This window comes from Carcharhinus amblyrhynchos, chromosome 6 (genome assembly GCF_965287045.1).
Source record: "Carcharhinus amblyrhynchos chromosome 6, sCarAmb.v2.hapA, whole genome shotgun sequence".
In the NCBI taxonomy this organism is placed as follows: Eukaryota; Metazoa; Chordata; class Chondrichthyes; order Carcharhiniformes; family Carcharhinidae; genus Carcharhinus; species Carcharhinus amblyrhynchos.
This window is the reverse complement of record NC_137329.1, coordinates 127,506,076-127,520,708: the sequence shown is the minus strand read 5'-3', so window position 1 is coordinate 127,520,708 and position 14,633 is coordinate 127,506,076. Positions and strand designations below refer to the sequence as shown.

The following is a 14,633-nucleotide window of genomic DNA, read 5'->3' as shown; positions in this document are numbered from 1 at the left end:
AGCTCTGCAGCTTATCTATGTCCCTCTGCAAACTGTAACATCCATCCTCACTGTCTACAACTCCGACTTTGGTGTCGTCAGCAAATTTACTAATCCATCCTTCTACACCCTCATCTAGGTCATTTGTAAAAATGACAAACAACAGTGTCCCCAAAACAGATCCTTGAGGTACACCACTTGTAACTGAACTCCAGGTTGAATATTTCCCATCAACCACCACCCTCTGTCTTCTATCAGCTCGCCAATTCCTGATCCAAACTGCTAAATCACCCTCAATCCCATGCATCTGCATTTTCTGCAATAGCCTAACATGGGGAACCTTATCAAATGCTTTGCTAAAATCCATATACACCACATCAACTGCCTTACCCTTACCAACCTCTTTGGTCACCTTTTCAAAAAACTCGATAAGGTTTGTGAGGCACGACCTACCCTTCACAAAACCGTGTTGACTATCCCTAATCAATTTATTTCCCTCTAGTTGATTATAAATCCTATCCCTTATAATTCTTTCCAAAACTTTGCCCACAACAGAAGTAAGGCTCACTGGTCTATAATTCCCAAGATGGTCTCTACTCCCCTTCTTGAACAAGGGGACAACATTTGCTATCGTCCAGTCTTCCGGCACTATACCTGAAGCCAATGACGACATGAAGATCAAAACCAAAGGCTCTGCAATCTCCTCCCTAGCCTCCCAGAGAATCCTAGGGAGGATTAAGCCTTAAAATTCTAACAGTCGTCAATGTGAAGCACCTAGGAGGCACCGTTTATACCCAGACCTCAAGCGGTTTTTTATATCTTTCTAATGATAATTCCACTGGTTTGACTATTTTACAGCCCCGCTGTCCTACTGTAGTAATTACTAGAATGTGGAGATTGTGGTGTTTCTGGAAGCAGTCTGCTTTGTCATGTTTCTTTTAAGTTCAGCCCCTGTTGTTTAATGAGAAATCCTAAATTGAACTGAATTCAGTGCTTTTGTTGCTGATGTCAAAACTTGGACTCGGGTTGCCTTGATGAAGTTTGAACTCTAATTGGATTAAAATTAATTCCACACTTTCAGCTAATTAAATATCAAGAGATTAAAGATTAGCTTGATTGCAATATTGAAGGTCATTTATTTACATTGCAACGCCAGGTGCTCCACTGTCAAAACCAACACAGCACAAACTGATTTGCATCACTCTTCACCATATTGTGTTGCAACTCTTGTGTAATTTTAGAAGTTGCATCTTAGAGTTGTGATGACCCTGAAACTCTGTAATGGTACAATACTGTTGCATCTACTGCTATGGTTTAACTTCCTTTGTGTAATCACTTCTTCAAAAAATACTTCAGACTGACACCCCAGATCATGTGCTGTTGGGAGCAGTTACATAGAAACTAGAAGTAGGAATAGGCCATTTGGCCCTTTGAGCCTACTCTGCCATTCATTTTGAGCATAAATGATCATTAAAAATTGCATTATGCAACTTGTATAAAATTTGCAGCATCAGAAACGGGCTATTTGACTATTGATCTGTCGGTGTGTGTTTTCCATGAGTAACTTCAAAATAAATCAAATTTGTTAAACTTCCATTTTGTAGTGTTTGAAAGTAATTGAGTAATAGCAAATTACAGCCCATGGCTCTGTTTATGATCTCCATAGAAACTGATAGCTGTTCAAAAGAAATTTGAACTTCCAGTCAATGGCTGAAAGGATCACATTTCAAGAGTTAAGACTTTAACTGTGACACATAACCTAAAAGCAACATTAACTTCACATCCATTCAGTCAGCAACTTACCCCTCATTTAATATTGAAAGTTAGTGAAAATTGCCCTGTGGGATTATACTTTGTCCTTTAGGTAGACATTTCATCCTCCAGGAACCGGTCCCAAGTGATTCTTAGCACCCTTTTTTTTCCAGCCAGATAACTTTTAATCCTTGAACTGTTTTCACAATGTGGATTGCCCTGGCGATCTCTCCCTCTAGTCAAAGCTAAATTAATTTTCCAGCTTTGTTTAAACCCTCACAATCTTGGTTTGTTTGATCCAAAAACATGTTCCCACACATTTTGTGTGGTGAACATACAAACTTGCTGTCTTTACCTTTCTGCTTGCTCTCATTCTCTTTCGTGCTCTCTAATTCTAGTGGACTGTGATTCAGTGACACAAGGAAAATCTTTAACCTGATCCTGCAATGGCTTCATATAAACTCTTGCTCTCTTAAAGCCCAGTCCATGGAACATGAATTTCATGGGCCTTGTATCCAAGTAAAAATGCTAGTTAGCTATCCTCTGGATTGCCCCGATTCTGTTCTGTACTGAAATTAAAAAGACAGATTAAAGTATAATCGTTTGCACAACCTAACATTGCTAACACCTCCCCAGCATTTGGAGACTTGCAGTCTATCCATCATCTGGATAGCTGTCCTGCTCAGGTGTGAATATCTTGCACCTTCTTCCCAGTAAGACAATCTGGGCTCTCCCTTAACCTTAAACAACCAAGAACCTAAGCTTGCTGTGGGCAGAATTTGGAGCAGGTCACGTGACTCCATAAAGTAAAGATACTGAACAAAATTTCATAGTCTTTAAACCTCGCATTTGTAATACCCTGGTGAATGACAAAACCTTACTTTAATAGCATCCACAGTGAATACAGTGTGTTCATAAGATCATAAAAAAAAGCAGAAGTGTGCCATTCAGCCCATCAAGCCTGCTCCACCACTCAATAAGATCATGGCTGATCTGTTTGTGGCTTTAACTCCACTTTTCCATCTTTCCCCATAACTCTTGACTCCCTTGTGAATTAACAATCTACCCAACTCAACCTTGAATATATTCAATGAACCAGTCACAGATACTGTCTGTGGAAGAAAATTAAAAAGATCAACAACCCTTTGAGAAGAAATTGCTCCTCACCTGTCTTAAATGGGAAACCATTTCTTTGGAAACTATGCCCCACTGGTTCCAGATTATCTCATGAGGGGAAATGGTATCTGCTTTCAGCATCAACCCTTTCAATCCTTCCCAGAATCTTCTAACATTTCAATAAGTAACCTCTTATTCTTTAATGAGTATAGGCCCAACCTGCTCAACTTTTCCTCAGAAGACAAACCCTTCATCCAAGGATCAGATTCATCAACCTTCTCTAAACTGTTTCCAAAGCAAATACATCTTTCAAGTGTGGGGAGCAAAATTGTACACAGTACTCTAGGTGTGGCCTCTCCACTGTCCCGTACAGTTTGAGCAAAACTTGCCTACTATGCTGAATCCCCCTGCAATAATGGCCAACATTTCATTTGCCTTCCCGATTACTTGCTGTATCTACATGCTTTTTTTTTGTGGCTCATGTACAAGGACGCCCAGATCTCTCTGTGCTGCAACATCCTCAAATCAGTCTCCATTAAATAATAAACTGCCTCACAGTGCCAGGGACCTGGGTCCGATTCCTGGCTTGGTTCACTGTCTGTGCAGACTCTGTTCGTTTTCCCGTGTCTTAGTGGGTTTCCTCCAAGTGCTTCAGTTTCCTTGTTTCCCATTAGGTGCAGTGGCCGTGCTAAATTCTCCCTCAATATACCCGAACAGACACTGGAGTGTGGTGACTAGGGGGTTTTCACAGTAACTTCATTGCAGTGTTGTTGTAAGTATACTTGTGACATTAATAAATAAATTTTAAAAAAACTCCATCTGTCAAACCTTTGCACACACACTTAGATTGGTACAGTCTTTCATTGGCTGGGCCTTTACCTCATGCAAGAGTTTACAACACGTTATTCTGATCAATATTTATCCCTCAAGCAGCATCATGAAGCAGATCATTTCATCATTGTGGCTGTTTGTGAGAGCTTGCAGTATATCCTACAACAGTAACTACACTTCCAAAGTACATAATTGGTTATAAAGCGCTTTAAGGCAACTGATAGAGATGGCACGATGCAAATGCAAGTCAATCTTTTATAGTATTACACAGACTTTACAGCATTGAAACAGGCTACTGTGATTCCACAGGCATCTATGTTAAACCTCTTGTTCATCATTTAAATAAATAAATTTAAAAAGACTGATGAGATCAAAATTTGCAAATGATACCAAATTAAGGTGTGTACTTAACACTGAGCTGCAACAAAATACAGGAAGACAATAGATTGCAGAATGGCAATGTAATCAACAAAATAATTATAATCTAGATAAGTAATGAGGTTTATATTTTGATGGGAAGAATAGGAGACCCCATATTACTTGGGTAATAATCTAAATGGAGTTGATGAACAGTGGGAATCTTAGAGTCGCCAAAACACAAATCATTAAAAAGTAATGATGCCATAATAAAACAATTAAAACATTGGGGTTCATTTCTGGAGGGATAACATTGAATTACAAAGAAATTAGAAAAGTGTGAAGTGATTATTTTAATAGGAAAAGCATGGAGAGACAATACAAAATAAAGAGAACAATTCTTTATTGGGCGCAGGAGCGGAGGAACCTAGGCGCATAGTATTAATCATTGAAGGTGGCAGAGGAAGTTGAGAAGGGGGTTTTGATAAGAGAGGGGATTAAGGGTTATGGGGAGAGGGCGGGAAAGTGGAACTGAGCCACAACAGATCAGCCATGATCTTATTGAATGGCGGGGCGGGCTCGAAGGGCTGGATGGCCTACTCCTGCTCCTATTTCTTATGTTCTTATAAAGCATACAGCATCTTTGGCCATTTGGTGATCTTCGAACTCAAGACCACTTACCAGCACTATCCCCATATCCCTCAATGTCATTTGTATCCAGAGATTTATTGACTTAGACGTGCTCAATGACTGAAGCTTCAGAGTCCTCTGCGGTAGAAAATTCTAAAAATTCACCACACCCTGCGTGAAGAAATTCCTTCCATCTCGGTTCTAAATAGCCTGCCTCTTATTTTGAGTCGCTTATTTTGTCCCTTGCCATGGGAAACTTCCTATATACAGCTATCGTGTCATTCCCTGTAACAATATTGTAAATTTCAATGAGATAAAAACAAAGAAAATAGGAACAAAGTAGGTCATTTGCCTCTTTAAGCCTGCACCATATTCATTATGATCATGGCTGATCATCCAACTCAGTAAGCTGTTTCTGCTTTCCCACTATATCCTGTGGTCTCTTAAGCCCCAAGAACTATAGCTAATTACTTCTTGAAAACATACAATGTTTTGACCTCAACTGCTTACTGTGGTAGTGAATTTCACAGGTTCACCACTCAGTGGGTGAGGAAATTTTTCCATGTTTCAGTTCGGCCCATATCTTTAGACTATGATCTCTGGTTCTGGACTCCCCCGGCATCACCCCTGTCTGGTTCTGTTAGAATTTAATGGGTTTTGATGAGATCGCCCTCAACCTTCATTCCAACAAATATGACCCTCACTAATTCAATCTCCCCTCATGCACGGTTCCCTGCTATCCCAGGAATCAGCCTGGTAAACCTCCTGCACTCCCTCTTTATCAAGAACATCCTTCCTCCAGTTAGGTGACCAAAAATGCACACAATATTTCAGTGTTCATTCTTCATAACTCCAGCCAGCATAGGCCCAGTTTTCTCAGTCTCCTCATAAGAGAATCCTGCCATCACAGGGATTAGTCTGATGAACCTCTGTTGGAGGTATGTATTTCAGAATTAATTGGGCTTTGAATGACTTTATTAACAAGGACTTGGAGTACCAAAGCAAGTACGTTCCTGGTATGGAACACTGGTTTGCCCACAATTGGTATATTGTGTCCAGTTCTGGGCATCACACTTTAGGAAAAATGTGAAGGCACTAGATGTGTAGAAAAAATTCACTAGAAAAAGTCCCAGGGATGATAAAAGTCATTTTCAGAGATGGATTGGAGAAGTTGGGACTGTTTCTGTTTGAGAAGAGAACGTTTGAGAGGAGATTTCTCAGGTATTCGGAACTGAGGGACCCGGACAGAGCAGATAGGGAAAACCTGTTCTCGTTGAAGGATTGGGAACAAGAGGACACGGATTTAAGGTAATTGACAAAAGAAACTATGGCAATGGCTGAAGAACCTTCTAATGCAGCAAGCAGTTATGATTTGGAATACACAGTCTGGGTGGTGGAGGCACTGCCAATTGGGGCAGTGAAAAGGGAATTGTTATCTGAAAAGACTGAATATGCCAGGTCACAGGAAAAAAGAAGAATGGCGCTAGGTTGATTGCTCAAACAGAGAGCTGGACCAGGTAAGATGGGCCAAATGGCAGCCTTGTGTGTTGTAACAATTCGGTGATTCAATGATGTTATGCATGTGTCAGTCCTTGGTGTGACTTCTTGTCTATCTCTGAGGCTGCTGCCAATTTTTCTGCTTGATTGACCTAGATTTCATTCATGCAGCAGTATGAAGGCGAACAAAACTATTTGTGAGGATTACTTTAAACTAAGATTCCATTCCCACTCCCCTTACTTCAGGGAAGTCAGATTCAAGTCAATGTCAATTATAATTGCTGAACTGAGTGAGAAATTAACAGCAGCAAGAAGATAATAAATGTACTTGGATTTATACTTTTCAAATTTTTTTTGACCATTTGTTTCAGGACGTAGATATGATGGACCAGAATGGAATGACGCCATTGATGTGGGCATCGTATCGAACACACAGGTTAGAGCGCTTTCAGCCCTTCAATGTCCAATCATTTACTAGGTTCTGGGACTCTATCAGTGTCTGTGTGGAGTTTGCACATTCCCTCTCTGTCTATGTGGGTTTCCTCTGGGTGCTCCTGTTTACTCCCACACTGAAAGATGCACAGATTAGGTGAATTTGCTATGCTAAATGTGTGGCTATGCAAATAGGATTGCGGAGGCAGAGGGCCGACTTGGGTAAGATGCTTTATCAGAGAGTCAGTGCAGATTCCATGGGCTGAAAAGCTTTTTTTCACTGCTGGGCTATCTGAATTAGGCATGGCAGTGTACACTCTATAGTCCATGGTTTGTCCTTCATTTGTGAATCTGGAGCAAAAGTGCTAGCGAGCCATGTGGTTATAATGTGTGGGATTGAACCTGGCATTGTGTGTGTAGGTTTGCATATTTCTAGCAGAGGTGGCTGTAAAAATGGCTTGTGGTAACTGCCCAGTTTTTCCCCTATTTGGCTCGGTTTCCTGATGCAGTTTTAGAACATAGAACGTAGAACACTACAGCGCAGAACAGGCCCTTCGGCCCATGATGTTGCACCGACCAGTTAAAAAACAATAACCCTCTAACCTAAACCAAACCCTTTCCATCCATAAACCTATCCACGGACCTCTTAAACGCCCCCAAACTAGGCGCGTTTACAACTGCAGCAGGCAGGGCATTCCAATCCCTCGCCACCCTCTGGGTAAAGAACCTACCCCTGACATCCGTCCTATAACTGCCACCCCTTAATTTAAAGCTATGCCCCCTCGTGCTAGCATTCTCCATCCGAGGAAAAAGGCTATCACTGTCCACCCTATCTAAACCTCTAATCATCTTATGTGTTTCAATAAGGTCCCCTCGTAGCCGCCTTCTTTCTAACGAAAACAACCTCAAATCCCTCAGTCTCTCCTCATAGGACCTCCCCTCCATACCAGGCAACATCCTGGTAAACCTCCTCTGCACCCTCTCCAAAGCCTCCACATCCTTCCTATAATGTGGGGACCAGAACTGCACACAACACTCCAAGTGCGGCCTCACCAGAGTTTTGTACAGTTGCAACATGACGCTGCGGCTCTTAAATTCAATCCCCCTACCAATAAACGCCAAGACACATTATGCCTTCCTAACAACCCTATCTACTTGATTCCCAACTTTCAGGGATCTATGTACACAAGTATCCCCACAACTGATAACCATGATTGAAATCAGCTGAACTTATTGTAGACTAGTGGGTTAAACCTGATCCTGGTTAGACACACGGTGTTTAAACCATAAATCCAATTTCATTTTAACTGTTATCCTATTTTTGTCTCCATCTCAGATGATACGCGCTTTTCTTTTCTCTTTAGTTCTCTCCATTCCATCGCACTGCCTGTCCCTCAACCCAAAAAAAAGTACTTAGATTATGCTATATCTTTATAAAGTAGGCCTTGTTATAATATGGCATATGGTAAGTGCCAGGTGGCCCAAATCCCAAGGAAGAAACTTGAGCAAGCTAGTTCTTCACCCAAGGGGTTGTGAATCTGTGGAATTCCCTGCCCACTGAAGCAGTTGGGGCTCCCTCATTGAATGTTCTTAAGGCAAAGATAGAAAATTTTTGAACAGTAAAGGAATTGAATGGTGGATCTGGCTCAAGGAGCCAAATGGCCTCCTCCTGCTCCTAGTTCTTATGTTCCAATGTAAACTACCGCAGCAATTTGTATATTACGAAGAAGTGCTATAATAATATAGAAACCTTCTATCAATACAACAGCACTACTGTATCCTGTGTAGCCATATCCTTGATCCTTCATGTGGGAGTCTTTTAAGGAGCAGTTGATAGGGTTGCAGGACAAGCATGTGCCTGTAGAAAGGAAGGATAGGAAAGGTAGGATTCGAGAGCCGTGGATAACCAGGGAAATTAAGGATCTGATCAAAAAGAAAAGAGAGGCATACATTGGATCCAGGCAGCTAAAAACAGCTGGAGCACTGGAGGAATACGGAGAAAGTAGGAAAGAACTCAAATGTCCTTGGCAGACAGGATTAAGGAGAATCCTAAGGTATTTTATTCATACGTTAGGAACAAGAGTTGTCAGGGAAAAAATTGGAACTCTCAGGGACAAAGGAGGGGAATTATGCTTAGAGCCTAAGGAAGTAGGGGAGATCCTAAATGAATACTTTGCGTCAGTATTCACAAAGGAGAGGGACGTGTTGACTGGGAGTGTCTCAGAGGGAGGTGTTGACCCATTAGAGAAAATCTCCATTACAAGGGAGGAAGTGTTAGGTTTTTTAGGGAACATTAAAACTGACAAATCCCCAGGGCCTGATGGCATCTATCCTAGACTGCTCAGGGAGACAAGAGATGAAATTGCTGGGCCTTTAACAGAAATCTTTGTCTCTTCACTGGACACAGGTGAGGTCCCAGAGGATTGGAGGATGGCAAATGTGGTCCCGTTATTTAAGAAGGGTAGCAATGATAACCCGGGTAATTATAGGCCAGTGAGCTTGATGTCCGTGGTAGGGAAATTGTTGGAGAAGATTCTTAGAGATAGAATATATGCACATTTAGAACAGAATAATCTCATTAGTGATGGACAGCATGGTTTTGTAAGAGGGAGGTCATGCCTCACAAATTTGGTTGTGTTTTTTGTCGAGGTGACAAAGAAGATTGATGAGGGAAGGGCTATGGACGTCGTCGATAGGGATTTTAGTGAAGCGTTTGACAAAGTCCCTCATGGCAGGCTGGTGCAAAAGGTTAAATCTTATGGGATAAAAGGTGAGGTGGCTAGATGGGTGGAGAACTGGCTTGGCCATAGAAGACAGAGGGTAGCAGTGGAAGGGTCTTTTTCCGGCTGGAGGTCAGTGACCAGTGGTGTTCCACAGGGCTCTGTACTGGGACCTCTGCTGTTCGTGATATAAGAACATAAGATACAGGAGTAGGCCATCTAGCCCTTCGAGCCTGCCCCGCCATTCAATAAGATCATGGCTGATCTGAAGTGGATCAGTTCCACTTTTCCGCTTTCTCCCCATAACCCTTAATTCCCTTGTCTATCAGAAACCTATCTACCCGTGTCTTAAATATATTCAACGAGGTAGCCTCCACCACTTCAACGGGCAGAGAATTTCAGAGACTTACCACCCTTTGAGTGAAGAAGTTCCTCCTCAACTCCGATCTAAACTCCCCCCCCCCCCGCCCCCCCCCCCCCCCCCCCCCCCCCAGCTTACTTTGAGGCTGTGCCCTCTAGTTCTGCTATCCTTTCTAAGCGGGAAGAATCTCTCTACCTCCACCCTATCCATCCCCTTCATTATCTTATATGTCTCTATAAGATCCCCCCTCAGCCTTCTAAACTCCGAGTACAGACCCAGTCTATTCACTCTCTCCTCACAGGCTAACCCCCTCATCTCCAGTATCAGCCTAGTGAACCTCCCCTGTACTCCCTCCAAGGCCAATATATCCTTTCACAAATGCGGCAACCAAAACTGCGCACAGTATAAACATATATAGATATATATAAATATACATAAATGATTTGGAAGAAGGTGTAACTGGTGTGATCAGTAAGTTTGCGGATCATACAAAGATGTCAGGACTTGCAGATAGCGATGAACATTGTCAGAGAATACAGCAGGATATAGATAGGCTGGAAAATTGGGCGGAGAAATGGCAGATGGAATTTAATCCAGATAAATGCAAAGTGATGCATTTTGGTAGAACTAATGTAGGGGGAAGCTGTACAATAAATGGCAGAACCATCAAGAGTATGGAGACACAGAGGGACCTGGGTGTGCAGGTTCACAGATCCTTAAAGGTGGCAGCACAGGTGGAGAAGGTGGTGAAGAAGGCATATGGCATGCTTGCCTTTACTGGACGGGGCATCGAGTATAAAAGTTGGCGTATGATGTTGCAGCTGTATAGAATGTTGGTTAGGCCACATTTGGAATACTGCGTCCAGATCTGGTCGCCACACTACCAGAAGGATATGGAGGCTTTGGAAAGAGTACAGAAAAGGTTTACCAGGATGTTGCCTGGTATGGAGGGTCTTAGCTATGAGGAGAGATTGGGTAAACTGGAGTTGTTCTCCCTGGAAAGACAGACGATGAGGGGAGACCTAATAGAGGTGTATAAAATTATGAAGGGTATTGATAGGGTGAACAGTGGGAAACTTTTTCCCAGGTTGGAGGTGACGAACACAAGGGGTCACAGGTTCAAGGTGAGGGGGGCAAGGTTCAACGCAGATGTCAGAGGGATGTATTTTACACAGAGGGTGGTGGGGCCTGGAATGCACTGCCAAGCAAGGTGGTAGAGGTGGACACGCTGGGATCATTTAAGACTTATCTAGATAGTCACATGAGCAGCCTGGGAATGGAGGGATACAAATGACTAGTCTAGTTGGAAGATGAGCGGCACAGGCTTGGAGGGCTGAAGGGCCTGTTTCCTGTGCTGTTTTGTTCTTTGTTCTTCAGATTAACACCTTATTTTATTTCATTGAGATTAGTTGCACATAATGACATGCAACTTGCATACAATCGCAGCTCAGAAATAATGCTTATAGGAGGACCCTCCTCTGTTATTTTATCCTACCCATTCACCCTACTATTCTCTTCTCCCTCATATTTACTTTTCCCTCTTTTCGTCCTTGTAAGAACAAAGAGAATTACAGCACAGGAACAGGCCCTTTGATCCATAAAGCCTGCACCGACCATGCTGCCCGACTTAACCAAAATATCTTACCCTCCCAGGGACCAATCCCTCTATTCCCATCTTATCCATGAATTTGTCAACACTCCCCCTTAAAAGCCACTAGCGTATCCGCTTCCCTGGCAGCAAGTTCCAGGCACCCACCATCCTCTGTGTAAAAAAAAATCTGCCTTGTACATTTCCTTTAAACCTTGTCCCTCACATATTAAATCTGTTCCCCCTAGTAATTGACTCTTCCACCCTGGGGAAAAAGCTTCTGACTATCCAGTTTGTCTATGCCCCTCATAATTTTGTAGACTTTTATCAGGTCACCCCCTCAACCTCTGTCGTTCCAGTGAGAACAAAGCAAGTTGGTCACCGCATTATAAGAAAGATGTAGAGGCATTGGAAAGGGTGCAGAGGAGGTTTACCAGGATGTTGCCTGGTATGGTGGGAAGGTCTTATGAGGAAAGGCTGAGGGACTTGAGGTTATTTTCATTGGAGAGAAGAAGGTTACGAGGTGACCTAATTGAGGCATACAAGATGATCAGAGGGTTAGATAGGGTGGACAGTGAGAGCCTTTTTCCTCGGATGGTGATGGCTAACACGAGGGGACATAGCTTTAAATTAAGGGGTGGTAGTTATAGGACGGATGTCAGAGGTAGGTTCTTTACTCAGAGGGTAGTAAGGGCATGGAATGCCCTGCCTGCAGCAGTTGTAGACTTGCCAACTTTAAGGGCGTTCAAGTGGTCAGTGGATAGGCATATGGATAATATTGGAATAGTTTAGGTTAGAGGGTCATTAGATTGGTTCCACTGGTCGGTGCAACATCGAGGGCCAAAGGGCCTGTACTGCGCTGTAATGTTCTATGTTCTATGTTTGTCCAACCTCTCCTCATGGCTAATGCCCTCCATACCAGGCAACATCTTGGTAAATCTTTTCTGTACTTTCTTCAAAGCCCGTACATCCTTCTGATAGTGTCGCAACCAGAACTGAACATTATATTCCAAGTGCTGCCTAACTAAGGTTCTATAAAGCTGCAGCATGACTTGCCAATTTTTAAACTCAATGCCGTGGCCAATGAAGGCAAGCAGAAGAACATAAGAACTAGGAGCAGGAGTAGGCCATCTGGCCTCTTGAGCCTGCTCCGCCATTCAATAAGATCATGGCTGATCTTCTTGTGCATTCAGCTCCACTTACCAGCCCACTCACCCTTAATTCTTTTACTGTTCAAAAATTTATCTACCCTTGCCTTAAAAACATTCGATAAGTTAGCCTGAACTGCTTCACTGGGCAGGGAATTCCACAGATTCACAACCCTTTGTGTGAAGAATTTTCTCCTCAACTCAGTCCTAAATCTGCTTCCCCTTATTTTGAGGCTATGCCCCCTAGTTCTAGTTTCACCTGTCAGTGGAAACAACTTCCCTGCTTCAACTTGTCTATTCCCTTCATAATTTTATATGTTTCTTTTAGATCGCCCCTCATTCTTCTGAATTCCAATGAGTATAGCCCTGGTCTACTCAGTCTCTCCTCATAAACCAACCCTCTCAACTCCAGAATCAACCTAGTGAATCTCCTCTGCACCCCCTCCAGTGCCAGTATATCCTTTCTCAAGTAAGGAGAACAAAACTGTACTCCAGGTATAGCGTCACCGGCATCTTATACAGCTGCAACATAACCTCGCTGTTTTTAAACTGCATCCCTCTAGCGACGACGGACAAAATTCCATTTGCCTTCTTAATTACCTGCTGCACCTGCAAACCAACTCCTCGATATTTCTGCACAAGGACACCCAGGTCCCTCTGTACAGCAGCATGTTGCAATTTTTTACCATTTAAATAATAGTCTGTTTTTCTGTTATTCCTACCAAAATGATGACCTTATTTATCAACATTGTACTTCACCTGCCAGACCCACTCACTTAGACTATCTATATCCCTTTGCAGACTTTCAACATCCTCTGCACACTTTGCATTTCCACTCATCTTAGTGCCATCTGTGAATTTTGACGCACTACACTTGGCCCCCAACTACAAATCATCAATGTAAACTGGAAATAATTGCGGTCCCAACACTGATCTCTGAGGCATACCATCAGTCGCTGATCGCCAACCAGCTTTTTGTTGGTTACCAATCCCCAATCCATGCTAATATATTACCCGTAACACCGTGTACCTTTATCTAATGTAGCAGTCTTTGATGTGGCACCTTGTCAAATGCCTTCTGGAAATCCAGATACACCACATCCACAGGTTCCCCATTGTCCGCTGCATATGTAATGTTCTCAAAGAATTCCACCAAATTAGTCAAACATGATCTTCCCTCCATGAACCCATGCTGCATCTTACCAATGGGACAATTTATATCCAGATGTCTTGCTATTTCTTCTTTGATAGATTCAAGCATTTTCTCTACTACAGAAGTTAAGCTAACCAACCTGTAGTTACCTGCCTTTTGTTTACCTCCTTTTTTAAACAGTGGCATCACATTTGCTGTTTTCCAAACTGCGGGAACCACCCCAGATTCCAGTGAATTTTGGTAAATTACCACTAGTGCATTTGCTATTTCTTCCGCCATCTCTTTTAGTACCCTGGGATGCATTCCATCAGGACCAGGACACTTGTCTACCTTTAGCCCCAGTAACTTGTCCAACACTACCTCTTTCGTGATAATGATAGTTTCTAGGTCCTCACCTGCCATAGCCTTCCTGTCATCAATTTTTGGCATGTTGTTTGTGTCTTCCACAGTGAAGACCAACACAAAATACCTGTTCAATGCCTCAGCCGTTTTCTCATTTCCAGTTATTACATCCCCCTTCTCATCCTCTAAAGGACCAAGCCATATGCTTTCTTGATTACCTTCTCCACCTGCATTGCTGCTTTCAGTGACCTGTGTACCCGTACACCCAGATCCCTTTGCCAATCAATACTCAGAAGGGTTTGGCCATTTACTGTATATTTCCTATCTGTCTTAGTCCTTTCAAAATGCATTATAGAACATAGAACATAGAACAGCACAAACAGGCCCTTCGGCCCACGAGTTGCGCCGATCACATCAACACCTACCAACCTACAGACCTATCTATAACCCTCAATCTCATTAAACCCCATATACTCATCCAGAAGTCTTTTAAAAGACCCCAGCGAGTTTGCCTCCACCACCACTGACGGCAGCCGATTCCATTCACTCACCACCCTCTGAGTGAAAAACTTACCCCTAACATCACTTCTGAACTTCCCTCCCTGCACCTTAAATCTGTGTCCTCTCGTAGCAACCATTTCAACCCGGGGAAATAGCCTCTGAGAGTCCACCCTATCTATTCTTCTCAACATTTTGTAAACTTCTATCAGGTCGCCTCTCAACCTTC

General features: G+C 42.8%; 1 protein-coding gene across 2 annotated transcripts in view; it reads left to right on the top strand.

Moving 5' to 3' along the window:
- Positions 1-14,633, top strand: part of zdhhc17 (zDHHC palmitoyltransferase 17) — a 142,775-nt gene that overhangs the window by 93,067 nt on the left and 35,075 nt on the right. For both annotated transcript variants that reach the window (XM_080191447.1, XM_080191446.1), the window contains exon 6: positions 6,534-6,598. In XM_080191447.1, coding sequence (XP_080047573.1) covers positions 6,534-6,598 — 65 coding nt within the window. The remainder of the gene's footprint in view (positions 1-6,533; positions 6,599-14,633) is intronic.